Raw genomic sequence first — 20,763 nt, 5'->3', positions numbered from 1 at the left:
AATAAATAAATAAATAAACTTATACTTTATCGCTGTCTCCCGCATTAGCGAAGTAGCGCAAGGAAACAGACAAAAGAATGGCCCAACCCACCCACATACACATGTATATGCATACACGTCCACACACACATATACATACCTATACATCTCAACGTATACATAAATATACACACTCAGACATATACATATATACACATGTACATAATTCTCATTGTCTGCCCTTATTCATTCCCATCGCCACCCTGAAATGACAACCCCTATCCCCGCATGTGCGCAAGGTAGCACTAGGAAAAGACAACAAAGGCCACATTCGTTCACACTCAGTCTCTAGCTCTCATGTATAATGCAACGAAACCACAGCTCCCTTTCCACATCCTGGCACCACAAAACTTTCCATGGTTTACCTCAGATGCTTCACATGCCCTGGTTCAATCCATTGACAGCACGTCGACCCCGATATACCACATTGTTCCAATTCACTCTATTCCTTGCACGCCTTTCACCCTCCTGCTGTTCAGGCCCTGATCACTCAAAATCTTTTTCACTCCATCTTCCCACCTCCAATATGGTCTCCCACTTCTCGTTCCCCCCACCTCTGACACATATATCCTCTGTCAATCTTTCCTCACTCATTCTCTCCATGTGACCAAACCATTTCAAAACACCCTCTTCTGCTCTCTCAACCACACTCTTTTTATTACCACACCTCTCTTACCCTTACATTACTTACTCGATCAAACCACCTCACACCACATATTGTCCTCAAAATCTCATTTTCAGCATATCCACCCTCATCCGCACAACTCTATCTATAGCCCACGCCTTGCAACTACATAACATTCTTGGAACCACTATTCCTTCATACATACCCATTTTTGCTTTCCAAGATAACGTTCTCAACTTCCACACATTTTTCAACACTCCCAAAACTTCGCCCCCTCCCCCATCCTATGATTCACTTCCCCTTCCATGGTTCCATCCACTGCCAAATCTACTCCCAGATATCTAAAACACTTCACTTCCTGCAGCCTCTCTCCATTCGAACTTACCTCCCAATTGACTTGACCCTCAACCCTACTGTACCTAATAGCCTTGCTCTTATTCACATTTACTCTTAACTTTCTTCTTTCACACACTTTACCAAACTCAGTCACCAGCTTCTGCAGTTTCTCACATGAATCAGCCACCAGCGCTGTATCATCAGCAAACAACAACTGACTCACTTCCCAAGCTCTCTCATCCCCAACAGACTTCATACTTGCCCCTCTTTCCAAAACTCTTGCATTCACCTCCCTAACAACCCCATCCATAAACAAATTAAACAACCATGGAGACATCACACACCCCTGCCGCAAACCTACATTCACTGAGAACCAATCACTTTCCTCTCTTCCTACACGTACACATGCCTTACATCCTCGATAAAAACTTTTCACTGCTTCTAACAACTTGCCTCCCACACCATATATATATATATATATATATATATATATATATATATATATATATATATATATATATATTTTTTTCTTTTAAACTATTCGCCATATCCCGCGTTAGCGAGGTAGCGTTAAGAACAGAGGACTGGGCCTTTTTAGGAATATCCTCACCTGGCCCCCTCTGTTCCTTCTTTTTTGGAAAAAAAAAAAAAAAGAGAGGGGAGGATTTCCAGCCCCCGCTCCCTCCCCTTTTAGTCGCCTTCTACGACACGCAGGGAATACGTGGGAAGTATTCTTAATCCCCTATCCCCAGGGATAATATATATAATATATATATATATATATATATATATATATATATATATATATATATATATATATACACACACACACATATATTCTTTCTTCTTTCTTTCAACTATTTGCCATTTCCCGCATTAGCGAGGTAGCGTTAAGAACAGAGAACTGGGCCTTGTTCTTAATTAAAGCTACCTCGCTATCGCGGGAAATGGCGAATAGTATGAAAAAAAAAATATATATATATATATATATATATATATATATATATATATATATATATGCCTTCTCCAGATCCATAAATGCTACATACAAATCCATTTGCTTTTCTAAGTATTTCTCACATACATTCTTCAAAGCAAACACCTGATCCACACATCCTCTACCACTTCTGAAACCGCACTGCTCTTCCCCAATCTGATGCTCTGTACATGCCTTCACCCTCTCAATCAATACCCTCCCATATAATTTACCAGGAATACTCAACAAACTTATACCTCTGTAATTTGAGCACTCACTCTTATCCCCTTTGCCTTTGTACAATGGCACTATGCACGCATTCCGCCAATCCTCAGGCACCTCACCATGAGTCATACATACATTAAATAACCTTACCAACCAGTCAACAATACAGTCACCCCCTTTTTTAATAAATTCCACTGCAATACCATCCAAACCTGCTGCCTTGCCGGCTTTCATCTTCCGCAAAGCTTTTACTACCTCTTCTCTGTTTACCAAATCATTTTCCCTAACCCTCTCACTTTGCACACCACCTCGACCAAAACACCCTATATCTGCCACTCTGTCATCAGACACATTCAACAAACCTAGAGTTGATAGAGATGCTCTGTGGAAGGTATTAAGAATATATGGTGTGGGAGGCAAGTTGTTAGAAGCAGTGAAAAGTTTTTATCGAGGATGTAAGGCATGTGTACGTGTAGGAAGAGAGGAAAGTGATTGGTTCTCAGTGAATGTAGGTTTGCGGCAGGGGTGTGTGATGTCTCCATGGTTGTTTAATTTGTTTATGGATGGGGTTGTTAGGGAGGTAAATGCAAGAGTCCTGGAAAGAGGGGCAAGTATGAAGTCTGTTGGGGATGAGAGAGCTTAGGAAGTGAGTCAGTTGTTGTTCGCTGATGATACAGCGCTGGTGGCTGATTCATGTGAGAAACTGCAGAAGCTGGTGACTGAGTTTGGTAAAGTGTGTGGAAGAAGAAAGTTAAGAGTAAATGTGAATAAGAGCAAGGTTATTAGGTACAGTAGGGTTGAGGGTCAAGTCAATTGGGAGGTGAGTTTGAATGGAGAAAAACTGGAGGAAGTGAAGTGTTTTAGATATCTGGGAGTGGATCTGTCAGCGGATGGAACCATGGAAGCGGAAGTGGATCATAGGGTGGGGGAGGGGGCGAAAATTTTGGGAGCCTTGAAAAATGTGTGGAAGTCGAGAACATTATCTCGGAAAGCAAAAATGGGTATGTTTGAAGGAATAGTGGTTCCAACAATGTTGTATGGTTGCGAGGCGTGGGCTATGGATAGAGTTGTGCGCAGGAGGATGGATGTGCTGGAAATGAGATGTTTGAGGACAATGTGTGGTGTGAGGTGGTTTGATCGAGTAAGTAACGTAAGGGTAAGAGAGATGTGTGGAAATAAAAAGAGCGTGGTTGAGAGAGCAGAAGAGGGTGTTTTGAAATGGTTTGGGCACATGGAGAGAATGAGTGAGGAAAGATTGACCAAGAGGATATATGTGTCGGAGGTGGAGGGAACGAGGAGAAGAGGGAGACCAAATTGGAGGTGGAAAGATGGAGTGAAAAAGATTTTGTGTGATTGGGGCCTGAACATGCAGGAGGGTGAAAGGAGGGCAAGGAATAGAGTGAATTGGAGCGATGTGGTATACAGGGGTTGACGTGCTGTCAGTGGAGTGAATCAAGGCATGTGAAGCGTCTGGGGTAAACCATGGAAAGCTGTGTAGGTATGTATATTTGCGTGTGTGGACGTGTGTATGTACATGTGTATGGGGGGGGGCCATTTCTTTCGTCTGTTTCCTTGCGCTACCTCGCAAACGCGGGAGACAGCGACAAAGTATAAAAAAAAAAAAAAAAAAAAAAATATATATATATATATATATATATATATATATATATATATATATATATATATTACCCTAAGAGTCCTTTTTGTCTTTATGAGGTTCCTGAAGCACTCAGGAAGCTGGCAACATCGACTAACCAGGAACTTCAAAAAATAAGGTGTTGTTTATGTGCACACGCAGCGATTGCAGGGCTAATGAGTACTGTCTTTGCTATGGTTGCTGCACCGTAGGTATACATGTTGAAATGTTTACAGTATTGTCAGGATGGGTATTGTCCAAAGCCTAAAGGGGAAAGTGTGACTTAAGCTTCTCCGAGGAATTTGGCTTCTGATGGGCTTATGTCTGGTAGGCTGCAGTTTAAGACTGAATTGTGAGGGCTCTTGTTTGGTGCTTACTGGGTTATTTCACTGTGTGTCTTTGATCAGTGTTATACTTGCTGGGGCAAGGAGGAGGAGTATGTGAGTAAAAGAGACTAACATGTATGGCAGGGGTATGCTTCTTCTTTCTACGGGGGTGGGGGGTTTAGTTATGAAGCAGTTTGGGTGGGAGGGGTCTGGTTCTGGGGCACAGAATTCAGTGCTTAGCATGTTAAGGTGGGATTGTATTGGGAGGATCCTCATTTCGTAGTGTAGGTACTGTGTGTTAGTGATTGTTATGCAGCCAGTCTTTGTTCTATGTCAACTATTTTTTGTGGTTTGCTGCTTTGTTTTATTTGCTTTTTGTAGGTGCAACACCAAGCAGCTGAGGCATAGTTAGAGTAAGAGCAGATAAATACTTTGTATGAGGATACTTGGGATTCCATTTCTTATCCAAATCTGGCACCAATTAGTGTTCTGAGAGTATATAATCTGTATGAAGCTTTTGTGCTGGAGCTTCGGGCAAATTTGTGATTGTCATATGTATCGTATATGATCCCTAGAATGGATGGTGACTTATTCTCTGGGAGTGATTGTCCATTCAGTGGACCAGGTGCAAGTTAGATTCATGTTTGTCTGAGGTCAAGTTATCAAGGACATCTGTGGAGATGCAGACATTATTTTCTGGATGAACCATTGTTCAAATTATGTAATGTTGTGCAGCATGCTTGTTGTTCCAACTGGCGTCAGGGTATTGTAATCGGATTGTGAGCTTGTCAGCATATGAGAGTATGTTCAAATTGTGATTTGCTGAAGTTTATGGGAGGTCAGGTATGAACAAAGCAAAGAGAGCAGAAAGAACTGCTCCTTGGAGAACTACGTTGTAAATCTAATAGCTTTAGAGGTAAAGCCATTGTGAGTGGCTCTGGTAAGGCACCTGGCTACGAAATAGGCTAGTGACTTTTTATCGTAATTGTAGATGGGGTGCAATTATTTTATGTGAAGATGCATCAAGGATGATCTTACATGCTTTGATGTCCACTATTACTAGTACTACATGGAATTGGGGTTGTGGTTGGTTGAAGCAAATTAGGGTATGTAATAAGGCCAGTGTGTATTGTGATAGTGATGGGTCTAAAGCCATATGATGTAAAACCTATATAAAGGTTCCTGCAGTCCAAGGCAGCACTACTTCCAGAAGCAGGGAAATGTAGCCTTCCTTGGAGTGAAAAGTTCTGACAAGACAAGTCCCAGTTATAGAGCCTTGTCAAAGATGACCTCTCACTCATGGTGTAACCTCATGCAGGAGGAGTCCAGTAACCCTTACATACACACAAACACATATATACTAACAAAAATAGAAGACTCAAGGTACAGGCAGTGTATATATATATATATATATATATATATATATATATATATATATATATATATATATATATATATATTTCTTTCATACTATTCGCCATTTCCCGCATTAGCGAGGTAGCGTTAAGAACAGAGGACTGGGCCTTTTAGGAATATCCTCACCTGGCCCCCTTCTCTGCTCCTTCTTTTGGAAAAAAAAAAAAAAAAAAAAAATATATATATATATATATATATATATATATATATATATATATATATATATATATTAGGAAACTAAAAGTAAATTATATGGTAAATTATATGCTAAATTTAAGGTTAAAACATGTTAATTTATCTACCATTATTTTTAATCACTAAACACTGAGTAAGGTTAACCAAAGTTAATCCATAACTATAATCATAATAATTCCCCTCTGATATTCACAGTCGAATGGTCTTGCATCACAATCATATGAAATTAATATTCCACTCCTCACGATAAATATCAAACGAAGTTATTATGATAACCCTTTAGACTTGGGTAATAAAATCCTGTATACCTTGTCATATTTTCGTTCATAAGTCAACGAGCCTTAAATTGCATAACATGTATAAGACGAACGTAAATAGCGCTCCCAGCGGGATCTGCCATTACTACATGCCTCACTTCACCTCTAAACTTGCTCATTACCACCGTAGTTTTAACAGTCAAGTTACTCGAACAAAAAAAGCATGGTCGAAGCTTTCCCCAAAAATACAAACAGCCATACACAGCATCAAATATTCGAGTGTGGACGCTGAAAAATGCGAATGGCAGCTCGTGTGGTATCCAACATGAAGTGTTCCGGAACGTAGGCCGCTAGCGAGCATCTTCGATCCTGTATATCCTCAGCTCTTCCGCTTACGTTTGTAAGAGGGCTAACATAATGAAATTTTGAGATATGAACATCTACAGTAATCCGAAGGCATGCAGGCACAGGGGAGGAAATTTCTTTTTCACTGCACCTGAGCCTCACGACTCTGGTGAATTGATTGGATTGTCAGCTGCCAGCCGTGGCCGCTTCCGTCCAGCTGACAGCCTTCATTTTCTTGCCCCAAACGCTCACAGTGCCACCGAGAATCACTCAATTTTGTGCTCACCTGCCGCTCTAGACCTACTCCATTGTGGGTGGGTGCATTACTCATAGTACAAATAAAAATTAACTTTTGTTTTAAAAGTTCTTGGGGAGGACACTCGGCACAGTTCACCGTTTGATGACTCCGGAGGACAAAGCCAATTTTCTTTGGTAGTGACGTCACAGATACAGCAACGGCATCTGCCGTCCGAGTGCTGAACTTTCCCTATAGCCTACCGATTTTACGTTACTTAAGGCCTCTTTCTTCCTTTGCGGATAATACTAATGACGCTACTTTGTTAATTGCTGAGTAAATATATATTAGGTAAGCTCATTACGTTCATGCCACGCGAAAAGTTTTTAAAACAAGCACTACGTACAAATTTATCTCTGTGAATTGGTCCCCAAACTATGTTCTAGAAATAATATAACATAGTAATTCTGTATCTAATACTATTATAAAACTTAAACACCATGAACTATTCTCTAAATATTTATTAATAACGATGGCGCTTGTAGAACGTCAATTTTTTGTTTACTCTATTTTGGTACAGAGGGCAGCACCATCAACTGTTCTTTCCGTCACAACACTACGGTAAGTTTGTACTTGGCAAGAATATTTGGAATTTTCATCGCAATATATCAGAGTTTTCCTGCATTGCAAGTGGCTTTCGAGTGCTATGGGTTAATCTAATGGGGTTTAAATACCACTTAGTATCTGTAAGAAATAATTGGGTTGGTCGATGAAATATAAAATATTGTGAAACTAAATAGGTGTCATGTGTTGCTGTAATGGGTGCCGGAGGTAAACAGCAACAGCCGTGCTGAGTTGAAATCGTGAGTTTGGGATTTTATATGGCTTAGGCATAGCATAATTTTCAAATACAGAATTATTATTGAAAACCTGAATAGTGAGTACAATAATCTAATGGTATAACGCTTTATGTTTAATACAAGTATATTCAAAATGTCGTATGGTTGGGTATATAATAACATTTCTATACGTTTAGCAGGTTCTTTCACACTACATTGCTTCATAAGCACCTAATCCAAATAGATATTATTCATACCTAGCCTGTTCGCTTTTCACCATCAGGAAGATGCTGAATGTCTCATCTCGGCTTAATCTACCCACTATTAAATGCATATACCTTCCGTTGCATACACACAAGGGTTTACGATCAAGGTGCCGTCTTGCTCACTTTGACTGTCAGATGCAATTCGCTGGCCAATGAGTAAAGTTCTCGTCTCGTGGCATCGTTGAAATAACTTACAAGATTTAGATGTAACATTTAAAATTGATTCTCTGTGTATTTCGAAGAGATGACATTCCTGTAATACAAACCGTATGATGAATTTGGTCTGCTATCTGACTCCCCAAAGTTTTGTTCAAAGTTTCTGGTAAAAGAGTTTCATATTAAGAACGAAAGATTCTAATAGTGTATGTATAATAAGGTGTAGAATTTCTATATTATCTTAGGTAAATTGTTCTTGCTAAGATAGAGTAATTAGATTGGGATTTTCCAGTTCATTCTTACAGTTTGCCTTGCTTTTTCAAGGAAGGATGAGGCTTGTCAGGGAGAAAAATCATGTTAAAATACATCAAAATATATCAAGAGTTATTAACTTGTCTTATGAGGCAAGTGTTATCACCTTATAATGTGTTGAGGCACTTTTTGCATTGGCAGAAACTTCATGTGTTATGTTTCCATTGCATCTGATGATATTTAGTTTTATTAAATATTGTTAGCGATCTACGAAGGTTCCACCGTTAAAAATGGACTTGTGCACGAAAGAAAAGACGAGATAGATTTACCATGAACTGTTACCAACAGAAACAAGTTGTTCAGAGGAAATTACAGTCTATTTTCAAATTGACTAAACAAGGACATGAAATGTGCCATCACACCAGTCTTTGGTAATTTTTCATTGATTACATCACTGAACCGCATTTCCACAGTGATGCATTAGTGTAAGAAAAACAAGTATATTTAGTGTCATTGTTATAAAAGCATCTACACAGTTGTGACCTCAGATGGTACAAATCAGGCAAACGGTTGCAGCTGAAAAGGAACACCTGCACAACAATTTCTCTAAAATTGAGTTGAACCTACATCCTACCAATTTGGAGATTCTGTGTCCCCTACCTCCTCAGAAAGTGTCACATGCCAGATCATTGTATTGAACATTCCACCTATGATAATATCTATATAAAAGGTAAAAACCATTCAGTGACGAACTTTTCCGTTGACAATGTTTCATGCACTTTGTTAATATTATATTGTACAAGTATTTGTTGATCATTTAAGATATTGCATATTTATTCAACAATATAGAGTATGTTAGGAGTAAATAAATACCTCTCTTAGTCACCACCTGCTACATATAGTAGTTACATTGGTAATGTACTTTCTCCACTGTCCCTCCAGTGATAATTATGCAGTGTCTTAGCCATAGAACAGCTAATTCTGCAGACATAAAACCTCTTGAGATTATATTAAGTTACATAGAAAATACTTGAACATTTATATTTTCAACTCAAAAATCAAACCTGTGACGATTGAATTTACTGTAGAATACCGACAGGAATTTGATACATTCAGAAACAAAATTGTAAAACATCGCTTTGCTTTTTCTCACTTATTTACATGTTTTAGCACGATGGGTCGTGTGATTCGTGCACAGAGGAAGGGAGCAGGATCTGTATTCAGGTCCCACACTCACCACCGCAAAGGGAAACCTTCCTTAAGACCTGTGGACTATGCTGAGCGTCATGGTTATATCCGTGGTATTATAAAGGTAACTATAGAACTTAAGATTATTTCCTTGAAGATTATGATTTTCACATGCTATTACCTAAAGGCAAAAGAATGTTTTCAATTATTGATTATTATCAGCCATGTTTTTGTATAAAATTGGTGCTTCCCCAGTTGTTTGTATTGTTGGTAGCTAGGAAACTTTACTGAATTTTCTCTTTTGTATGCCAGGAAACCTTTACTTTTATGTAAATATACATCATATACATTCAGGACACAATCCACTTCCCATTACAAGCTCAGTTGGTAAGACCTCTTTGTGCTTAATGTTGCAGCTTCCACTTTGAAGACAGACCACTTACTCTTTTGTTGTCTTGCAAACTGCCTCACATAGATGTGCAGAGAATATCATCACACCACTTGACCTGTGCACTTGCCCAGTAGACACTGCCTGCTTTGTAAGTGCTGTAGAAGCCCCTTGGAAAATATCCTTGGGCTGAAATTAGAGTGTATCCAGTATTTCTTTCATTTTTTTACAAATGGCACATGTATGTTTTACTGGAGTGTGCCTGCATATTGTTGCACAGCAAGTGTGAAGTTGCCTTTGTCAAGGTTTTATTATGTAGTAAGTAAACAAAAAGGAAAAAGTGTTACCGAGTAGTGGAAGGAGAGAAATGGTGTAAGAATATGTAGAATGATGCATGCGGAGGAGGCATGTAAGGACAGGGAGAAATGGAGACTTGCTGTGACCGTGACCACATCCTTAATAGGAATACCTGGAGGGAATTGACATCAAAGATATAAGTAGCTAAATAAAAAGCAATCTTGTTGAGAACCTCTTTACCATAAAGAAGTCCGTGATTTTTCTCTTAAACAGTTTATTAATAATAACACAGGCTTCTTTCTACTATGGTCCAAGTGTTACTGAGAATCCTTTTTCCAGGGGCTCCAGCAGCACAAAGTTGCATTACACTTAGTAGAAAGGACAGGATGGACTCTCATGACATGAGTTCATTGACAAGACTTTACCCTACTTTGTCACATGAAGATGGTACAACCTCATTAAAGGTGACTTTTCACTTGCAGTGTAACTTAAAGCTGGCCAAGTCCAATAATACCTTCCATCTTGGTTATTGGTGGGGCAGGGATTTCAGTGATCTAGAAAGGAGGCCATTTCTTCATCTGTTCCTGGTGCTGCCTTGCTGATGCAGTAGCAACTGCAACACTGTACTAACTTTGATCATTCAACTCTTTAACTACATAACTTAGCTGCAAAAGTGGCTCACCCAGAACAGAATGTTGGCATCACCACAGAAGTATTTAATCACTTTTAACCTCAGAAAGACATGCTTGCTCCAACCACCCTGTATGGAAACTTGTTCTCATGGTTCAAAAATGCTAACTATTTTGGGTTTCACATTATAAAAACATGATTTTCACTCCCCAAACCAAAAAAAAAACTGGAAAGCAATACATGAAATCCATTCAGAACACCAGATCTGAACAAGAAAGAGAATCCTCTGCTGTGACTGAGCCTTCAACAAAAAATAAATAAATAGATAAATCACCCAAACCAGTGCCTCACCAAGCTGATTTTCCACCCTCTCAAAATGAATATAAAGTTGCTGTTCCCACAAAATAGAGCACTCAGAATTGTCACTGGTTACTTAATAATTACAAACACACTTAACCATCGTGAAAAAAAATCCTACCAATTCAATCCTACTTCAGTATGATTGACACTCAGTTCTTTGAAGCTGCACTAAACCCATCATGACCAAATCTGTAAAGGAAAAGCTTACCTGTACTTCATTCTTCAGCATATCTTCCTACCCCAATCAACACAACACCAACAAAACATATACACGTTAAAGTACAAAACAAGCACTAAACAACCAACCCCTAACTCGGTCGTAAACACCATCCCAACTGAAACCACACTCTCCAGACACGTACGTTTAGATTTTCTCACCTACTCTGTGAACGTCACCAATGTAAATACAACAGACACAATGAAGACAGTGATCACTTAGTGCTCAGTTACCCTCATTTTCCTTAAATTGACATAAACATAACATCATTCACATTGTGACTGCTGGTCCTGCACAATGGACATGGCTGGCTTCATAGGCACTGCTGTGGTGGTATACAGGGGTCAACAGGCTGTTAGTAAGCTGAACAAAGGCATTTGAAGCCGTTGGGAACCATGGAATGGGATGTGGGGCTTGGCCATGGATTGGGAGGATCTAGTTTGTAGTGCATGATATATTACAGCAGGAGAGTGGATGTTAACATACAGACAGTTGTGAAGATATTTTTTGTTAATAAGATATTATTATTACTGGTAGTTCTTGTTTCTTTCTGATGTTTTAGAAATTATAACCACTACATGAGTTAAGTCTTTTTCTAGCTGCATTTCCTGCCAGAGAGCTTTTGGAACAAATCAGCAATGGTCTCATTTGCACTCTTTAGTGTTATATATATTGTAATCAAACCTCACCTGAGCCTAATTGATAGAATAATGTCCAAAATTATGAAAATAATGCAAACATTAGTGAAAACATTCTTTTCAGAATATCATCCATGACCCTGGTCGTGGTGCCCCCATTGCAGTAGTACATTTTCGTGACCCTTATCGCTACAAGACACGCAAGGAACTCTTCCTAGCTGCTGAGGGCATGTATACTGGCCAGTTCATCTACTGTGGCAAGAAGGGTAAGAAAAAGTGATCATTTTTGTCAAACACACTGTTTTGGTTTGGTTGCCGTGGTGGGGTCAAGCTGTGTTAGCCCCAAACATGCATGCTCTATACACATGCAAGAGAACTGAATGATAATGCCAAAGTATTGAATTGATTCCTATTTACAGCCAACCTTGATATCGGGAATGTGATGCCAATCGGCACCTTACCTGAAGGCACTTCTGTCTGCAACTTAGAGGAGAAAACTGGTGACCGTGGTCGAATTGCCCGTGGCTCTGGCAATTATGCTCAAGTCATTGCTCACAACTCAGAAACCAGAAAGACCCGTGTTAAGCTACCTTCTGGTGCCAAGAAGTTACTTCCATCTGCCAACCGTGCTATGATCGGTAAGTTTAATTTGTTGCAACATAGATTTGGGCAGTTGTAAGAACACAGTATAGCATGCAGTCATGAGTTATGTTGCAGGGTTTTAAAAGTACTAAAAATTTCTCAACCAAGACTCCCAAACAGCCAAAGCTCATTTTTAGCTGTCATTGTTAAATACTAATGTAGCTATAAAAGAACTGACGAATTTTAGTAGACCAATATACTAAGAGACATGTGTATTGGTAAAAGAAAGCAGCCAATTTGTTAAACACACCTAATTGAAGGTTATGTAACTGAGAAAAGGATGGCATCTAGTTCAAGAACAAGCCGTTTAAAACTTGTAATTTTCATCTGCCACATATTACTTTTCAGGAATTGTAGCAGGTGGTGGCCGCATTGACAAACCCATCTTGAAGGCAGGTCGTGCCTATCACAAGTACAGGGTGAAGAGGAACAGCTGGCCTAAGGTTCGTGGTGTGGCAATGAACCCTGTTGAGCATCCCCATGGTGGTGGTAACCATCAGCATATTGGTAAGGCATCTACTGTAGCCCGAGGCAAGTGTGCTGGACGTAAGGTTGGTCTCATCGCTGCCAGGAGGACTGGTCTTATTCGTGGTACAAAGAAGGATCCAAGGCACAATGCATAGAGTAATTTAAATAAAGGCTTGTGAAGAAAATGTTATTTCTTTTGCACCTCGTATTAACATAGCCAAGGCCACCTCTTGTGTCACTTTATGCTGCAAGGGGTCACTAGTTCGTCACCAGCAGGATTGATATTAGTGTGTTTTCTGCAAAATTAATTCTAAAAAGTGATTCATGTGGTCTGAAAAGCAAGGAGCTTATGACAATTTAGACATTTTACAAATGAATTAATCTGAAGTAACTGTCGATGAACCAGTCCTGAAGTACCACCTCTGATGAAGACAAACATAAGTACATGCTAACCTGGCTATTCTTAGGGTGCCCATTTCCAGTAGGCCTGTTATCATGCAGGTATCAACCTATTATTAATTTATTTCATATGTACTTGATCGCCGTTTCCCGCATTAATGAGGTAGCGCCAGGCAGCAGATGAAATACCCATCCACACGTACATATACAGGTGCATACATATATATATATATATATATATATATATATATATATATATATATATATATACACATACATATTCATACTTGCCTTCATCCATTCTCGGCGCCACCCAGCATCGCCGACCCCTTCGTCAGCGACGTTTCTACCGGGAAACAGACTAAGAAAGGCCACATCCACTCGTTCTCTACTGTCATGCACTGAAACCACAGCTCTTTAAACACATCAAGGCCCCACCGACCTTAACATAGTTTACCCTAGGTGTTTCATATTCCCTGGTTCAGTCCACTGACCACGTCGACCCAGTATACAACTTGGTTCCAATTCACTTCCGTGCACACTTACTCTCCTGCATGTTCAACATACCCTCTTTTGATCTTTCAATCACACTTATTACCACACATCTCTCCTACCCTTTCATTACTTATTCTATCAAACCACCTCACACCACATACTGTCCTCAAACATTTCATTTCCAACACAGCCACCCTCCTCTGTACAACCCCTATCTATACACCATGCCTCGCAACCATATAAAGTTGCCGGAACTAATTCCTACAAACACCCACTTTTGCTCTCCGAGATAACGTTTTCTTCCACACATTCTTCATCGCTCCCAGAACCTTCGTCCCCTTCTACACCCTCTCAAATGGTGCTCTGCTAACAATCCCTTACCGTTTTAATGTAGATTCCAAACGCTTTACTATATCATGAAGGTGAGAACCTTTTTTCTATGGTCTTAAAATCTGCTTTTTGATTCATTAAAGTATCTAATGTTTATGTTGGCACAAACTTTACCTACAAAAATGTATTAAAACACTCGTTAGTAAAATTCATTATCTTTAAATCCCTTAATTACATACAATTTATCCACGGAAATTAAACCAACCTACAATTCAAAAAGGACATGGTACCCAAAGTAATGTTATAATGTAAAACCCAAGTAACATGATAACCAGGTAACGTTACAACAGTATAGCAATGCCATAAACATAGGACTACTATGGCAAATACATATGATAGTTAAAGCTATGAAATATAGCAACGGAGTGGGAGTTCACTACAGAAAATACTGTTGAGATAAACCAGGGCGATCAGGCCGTCTTATCGCCGTGCAGTAATATGGGAAATGTACCTCCGATGCAGGTCAAGATAGCGTCACACCTCTGGCTGTCTTGAATGCCCTTTGTGTGTCTTGCTAGCGGGTAGTTCCTAGAGTTAGAGCGGTCCTGGAAGTGAAGTGACCTCATTCGCGGGGTGTGGTCTTTATGCTGAATGTCCATCCCTTTGACCTGGACGGTCTTTATTCTGAGGCGACCCTTACGAAACTATAAGCGTAAAATGTTTACCTAACCCAACTTAGGGAGACTTACTTGAGGTCAATATTTGATAAAAGAGCGACTTTTTAAAACCCCTTGAACACAACGGTACCGTCCTTGCACAAGACGGTAGGGCCCTAAAGCATGGCGGTACGACCAATAAGCATGCCATTTTTTTTATTCCCCAATCACCCCCGTAAGGATCAGGGTCGCATCGTCGTGCTCAAGAGACGTACCGACGTGCTCAACGGTCGCAACGGTGAGGTCAGAGGGTCTTCTAACACTGCAGAGCACACACTCACTAAGACACCCCAAAAACTGTGCCAAATTCCTAGCCTTGCCACAGAGCGCGGCGTCTTTTAGGATATATATCTAATCTAAAACGCAAAAAAAAAAAAAAAAAATAACCCGCCCCCATGAAGACGTTCACGCTGCCTCCAGCCAGCCGGCCAGCCAATCCAAGTGCTTCCCCCAGGCCAGACATACCCCCCACCATTCCCTCGCCCGCCAATGGGAAGCCTTCCCAGACTTGGAACACGTTCCTATCACTCCCTTTTCATAACCCTCACACTTTGAACCCTTTTAGATTAAACGAAAAAAAAATAAAGTCAACTTGCCATTTTTTTTTTTTATCACCGAAGTTGTTAAGTAAGGTCTGGGACGGCAGAGTACGTGGAACAATACTCCAGTTGTCAATGTATATTTACATTGCACCGCGCGTCTCGGACGAACCAAAGAAAACGAGAGAAAATCTCGTCTCGGAAGTCCTCTTGTCTGCTTTAATAGTTAATTGTGTGGCACATCTGCTGGCCTGGGGAATGGGCTCACCATGCCGACGGCGTGCTGACCACGTGCTCGTGTTTATGGTGACCACGTGTTTCTGTTTATCGTCGTTATAACATCGGTTTCCACACCACTCTCAGTTTACATAAATGCAGTTCCTGCCCTCAGGGGGTGGCCACCCACCACAGAGCCACTGCTGGTGTCGTATTGGCCAACTATTACTAATAAGGATTCTAAAACGCCCTGTGGCACACCCTTAGGCTCCGTTACCCTCCTATATTTCTCCTGTTTTCCTAAGCTCTTGATCAATGCTCTCCTAACAACCCTTCAAAATATCCCTCCCAAATTCAGTAAACTCCGACAACCCGACCCTCCAGTCAACAGTGACGATTACCCTTTAACAAACACCTACCAGGAATCGTCTCTCCTCTAATCAACCATCAAGACTAATGTTCCCAGAGCCAAATCATCCACACCTGAACTAGGCCTAAACATGACCATTTACTTTACAAAGGAGTACTTGTAAAGTTTACCTTATGAAATAAAAAAAAAAAAAAACATGTCCACGAACAGAAAATTATTAATTATCAATTATTGCCACGATCAGATATGATTAAATCAGTCACCAAAAAACACACACATATTTTATCAAACATAATTTATCAATGGATGAAGGTACAATTATGTATATCATCTTTTCCTTTCAACACATGCCGAACAGCCCTGACATTATGGGACCACTGAATAGTGTTATAATAATAATAATAATAATAATAATAATAACTATATGTACCAACTTCTGCTGCCTATGGGAGGGCTGGATTAATACTACTCGACAGATCATGGGTGGTCAGAGGGTGGTCGTGCCCAGAAGCACTAGGGACAAGGGTCCTCCTTGGGACAACGACCTCTCCCGACCACGAAGGCGGCTCGATCCACGCGGGGGACCGAAGGATTCTTGTTGCCATGCGCTCCTGCTGAGGGGTGCCTGCACGCCATGGGTCACATGTCACCCCCACCCACCCTCGTTGGGTTGCCCCATGGAGGAGGGGTGTGGCATTCCCCTCCCTGGAGGATGATTATTTATATATGGTTTTTTTCCATATGATAGCAGTTGTCATCTTGTAAACACCGAGTTGCTTTATCTTCTCCAATTAAAGTATTTTCCATTAATCCCTATTATATATATATATATATATATATATATATATATATATATATATATATATATATATATACGTGTGTGTTTATGTGGGTGGGTTGGGCCATTCTTTCGTCTGTTTCCTTTCGCTACCTCGCTAACGCGGGGGACAGCGTTATATATATATATATATATATATATATATATATATATATATATATATATATATATATATATATATATATGGATGTGCTGGAAATGAGATGTTTGAGGACAATGTGTGGTGTGAGGTGGTTTGATCGAGTAAGTAACGTAAGGGTAAGAGAGATGTGTGGAAATAAAAAGAGCGTGGTTGAGAGAGCAGAAGAGGGTGTTTTGAAATGGTTTGGTCACATGGAGAGAATGAGTGAGGAAAGATTGACCAAGAGGATATATGTGTCGGAGGTGGAGGGAACGAGAAGAGGGAGACCAAATTGGAGGTGGAAAGATGGAGTGAAAAAGATTTTGTGTGATCGGGGCCTGAACATGCAGGAGGGTGAAAGGAGGGCAAAGAATAGAGTGAATTGGAGCGATGTGGTATACCGGGGTTGACGTGCTGTCAGTGGATTGAATCAAGGCATGTGTATGTGGGTGGGTTGAGCCATTTCTTTCGTCTGTTTCCTTGCGCTACCTCGCAAACGCGGGAGACAGCGACAAAGCAAAAAAAAAAGAAAAAAAAAAAAAAATATATATATATATATATATATATATATATATATATATATATATATATATATATATATATATATATAATTTTTCATTTACAGTTCAGCGTATTCCGTTATTCGTCAAGGCGTCAGTAAATTAAAATCACTCGTATGAGCTTAACATGTGTAAAACAAGAGAGGTGTAGACTTTCTCTAATGGGGCCAGGGAGCTGCTTAGGAAGTGAGGGTCAGAGTGAGGCTGGAGACGAGTTAAGGAGGTCTCCGTGGCCACTAGACAACACTTGCAATCACAAGGACATCACTGTGAACAGAATCATTTTGCATGTTCCCAGTCTCATTTGCCGACATCAGATGATGTGAAACATCCACCCACCGTCATAATCCTACCATCCTAACACCATTCTCTTTACATTTCCCTATATTATTCTCTTCCTCCATCAAACTTAAATTCATTCAAATATGATCTCTACGTCTATTCCTCGCGGGCTCAGTCTTCTGCTTCTACAACCTGCTTCTCTCAGGCGGAAAAGACGATCTGGGAATGAAAATCAATACATGAATAATTGAATAAACATAATCATACATCTTGCCAACCCCATCCACGACTTGACGGACGACGCCTTTCTTGATGCCAGATGTCTCTACATTCCACCCTTCTCATTCCGTCCATCGTTATCACTTTTCACGGCAATCATCAAAACACCATGGTCTCCACTGGCCTGAGGACTTGAGCCAGTGTGTGGCTATACCTCACACCCAGTCAAGAGTATGATACACTACGGCTTCCAGCGTATATTACCACACCTGCTACCTCGCTTTACTAATCATTTTCCTCCACAAACCAACAACTCGTTGATATTCTTGTGCCTCTGGTACGCCGTTTATATATTAAAAGAAACAGCAGCGGTTCCATGAGTAAGCCCGGCGGAACACCAGTGATCATTATTACACAACAGTGGGGTGTGGGTGTGGGGGATCTCTTTCTGCACGCTCTCACTTCCTTTCCATTTGGTTAATCAATAAATATCTAAAAAGTCTGACTCCTGTCATTTTCCGTTCCAAGGGTATCTCACAACTTGTATACCACTTCCCCAAATATATCCAGGCATCTTGCTCTCTTTGCATTCGATCCTTCTCCTACCCCTCCAGGAGCCTATAAAATATGGTCCTTTAGCAGCCGCCTTCCCATATCATACTGTATCACCGTATTATTAACTTAGAATCAATATATCTTTTTCTAGATAAAAAGTCCTTAAGTTTCCTTAAATTCCTCTCCGTTTCTCTCTCGACACCTTTCTTTTAGGTTCCTGAAGGGTTTACATACTTTTTCCATTTTCTCAAGTGTATTTTTTTCTATGGCTAAGATCTGTTCCACACAAACACGACATAATTCAACTCTCACAAGTCTTCACTGTATCTCCTTTAACTATTTCACCATGACAAATATTTATCATCCTACCATAAACCTGATTTACCTCATGCCTGACATGAATATTCCTTTTAATTTTCCCCGGTCACTTTATGCAGCTATGCGTTTAGTGTTACACGGACAGCATGTAAACATCCTAGATATATATCCGACAAGTCTCTAAATTCCTTGACGTTAAATGTTATTAGCTCTTACTCTTCGATTGATGGCATTATCGTTTGATGCTAAGTGTAAGCAACTTGGACTTCTTCCTAAATATCATCATTTCTAACTTCTTTATTTCTACATATTACCTGTTCTAACTTCTCGATGCTAGATATCAGCAACCTTAACTTCGCTCATATTACACCTAATAAAACAACATTTAAACAAATAATCATATTACCTGCTTAGGTTTAGTAGTTTGTCGAATAAACTTTTTATCTAACTACTCTAATCACAACAGAACACTTAACCGATTTCCAATATAAACCTAAGCTAGGTTAGGTTAAGCTTGGCGGGGTAATCCATTAAATAAACTCTTGTCGTCTTGGAGGTTAAATTCCATCGAGAAGGTTTCTGGCAGTGTAGAGATATGGTGAGGTACTTGTGTGTCCATTACTATAGGAGGTCACTCGCAGTTTTTTTTTTCCTTTTAGTACTTTTATCTTTTATGAATACATGTGGATATCAATAGTATTATCTTTATTCCCACCTCTGCCGTTTATTTTGAGGCATCACAATAAGAAATAATGGAGAGAGGAATGAGAATAACTTTAACTACCGAGTTCCTTGTAGCCTAACTAGAATGGTCGGTGGAATGGAGGCTACTTTCACAACCACTACACTGAAACATCAGAGGACGGAATCTTTCCCACCACCCTGAGCAGAGGTCACTGTTACACCAACTTGAAATTAAATATTTTGTATCCCCCGGGAACACGCGTGGATGTGATGCAGGGTTATAAACTGTGCAATTATGGCAAGGCAACAGCCGTGTGCGCTAACTGATGCAAGGCCGGGGGGAGGGGAGGGGTGATCCTTGCATCGTCTACCGGAGGTAATGCCGGGGTACCCATACAATTATAATGGGACTATGAAGGTCTTGCACTCCTGCAGCCTTTACCATCCTTCTTCCTGCTTAAGCCACGGCGCCCCCGACGAATCTTGCAAAATGTTCTCGAGTTATCCGTCTCAATATGCGCGTCGGAGGACAGAGTTTACTGGAGATCAGATGGATGGCTAATATGGCGTATCGTAAGTTAATATTTACGTTATCACATTAACTTAAGGGAGAAAAACATTCGCCCACAAACTGTTACGTGCCTGCTGTGGTCACTTCCCACGTGAGCAATAACTACACGACCAATGTGTGAAAGTGTCTCGCTGGTTACGACACTGCGTTCAAACATGTGTAATAATGTTTATGTTTTTATCTTGTTCAACTCTCGTTATGTGTTAGTATTCAGGACTGTTTTTGTTAGGGTTCTACGCAGTAGAAGCTCCACCCTAGAGTCATAACATTCCGATCAGAATAAGCAATAAGAAATACAATGTGCTCAGTATTATAACTAGACCGGTACTCTAACCTTCATGGCACTTTAAGAAACAATATCATAACCACTTAAGTGTTATAACCATCTCCCCATCTAACCAGTGTGCAGCCATAACCAATTCAAATCCATATCTTGTTCAAGATTGCAAGTGGCTCAGCTCTATGATCAGCTTAGTACAACTACGACCAACTTCATCATATCACTCTAAAAGAGCTCAGAGCACCATGGGCTCAATACAATAACCATCCACAGCTGTTACAAGCTTAAACCTTCAACCAGTTCTGTATCACAGCCAAC

The 20,763-nt window shown here is 40.2% G+C and overlaps 2 protein-coding genes across 3 annotated transcripts in view; one reads left to right on the top strand and one right to left on the bottom strand.

Annotated features, from left to right (window-relative positions):
• The window catches only part of LOC139751082 (ATP-dependent RNA helicase DDX3X-like), a 344,069-nt gene extending 337,239 nt beyond the window's left edge, over positions 1–6,830 (bottom strand). The window contains exon 1 of the mRNA XM_071666186.1: positions 6,663–6,830. Within this exon, the coding sequence (XP_071522287.1) occupies positions 6,663–6,707 (45 nt within the window). The 5' untranslated portion in view covers positions 6,708–6,830. The remainder of the gene's footprint in view (positions 1–6,662) is intronic.
• A 298-nt stretch (positions 6,831–7,128) lies between these two features.
• Positions 7,129–13,137, top strand: RpL8 (ribosomal protein L8). Of its 2 annotated transcripts, none has more exons than XM_071666477.1 (5): positions 7,129–7,232; positions 9,295–9,436; positions 11,967–12,108; positions 12,262–12,480; positions 12,833–13,137. In XM_071666477.1, exons 1-5 carry the CDS (start codon positions 7,144–7,146, stop codon positions 13,105–13,107), a joined length of 867 nt encoding a protein of 288 aa, XP_071522578.1. In that variant the 5' UTR covers positions 7,129–7,143; the 3' UTR covers positions 13,108–13,137. The 2 variants fall into 2 exon arrangements, with proteins under 2 accessions (XP_071522578.1, XP_071522579.1); XM_071666478.1 differs by lacking the exon at positions 7,129–7,232 and adding an exon at positions 7,416–7,474.
• Positions 13,138–20,763: the final 7,626 nt, after the last annotated feature.

This window comes from Panulirus ornatus, chromosome 11 (genome assembly GCF_036320965.1).
Source record: "Panulirus ornatus isolate Po-2019 chromosome 11, ASM3632096v1, whole genome shotgun sequence".
NCBI classification, from domain to species: domain Eukaryota; kingdom Metazoa; phylum Arthropoda; class Malacostraca; order Decapoda; family Palinuridae; genus Panulirus; species Panulirus ornatus.
The sequence above is the reverse complement of the archived record's forward strand: the minus strand, read 5'-3'. Positions and strand labels throughout refer to the sequence as shown.

Coding starts and splice junctions, on each gene's coding strand:
- RpL8 (XM_071666477.1), top strand. CDS start 7,144: ATGGCGCTTGTAGAACGTCAATTTTTTGTTTACTCTATTTTGGTACAG. Junction 9,437..11,966: donor ATATCCGTGGTATTATAAAG/GTAACTATAGAA, acceptor CATTCTTTTCAG/AATATCATCCATGACCCTGG. Junction 12,109..12,261: donor CATCTACTGTGGCAAGAAGG/GTAAGAAAAAGT, acceptor TCCTATTTACAG/CCAACCTTGATATCGGGAAT.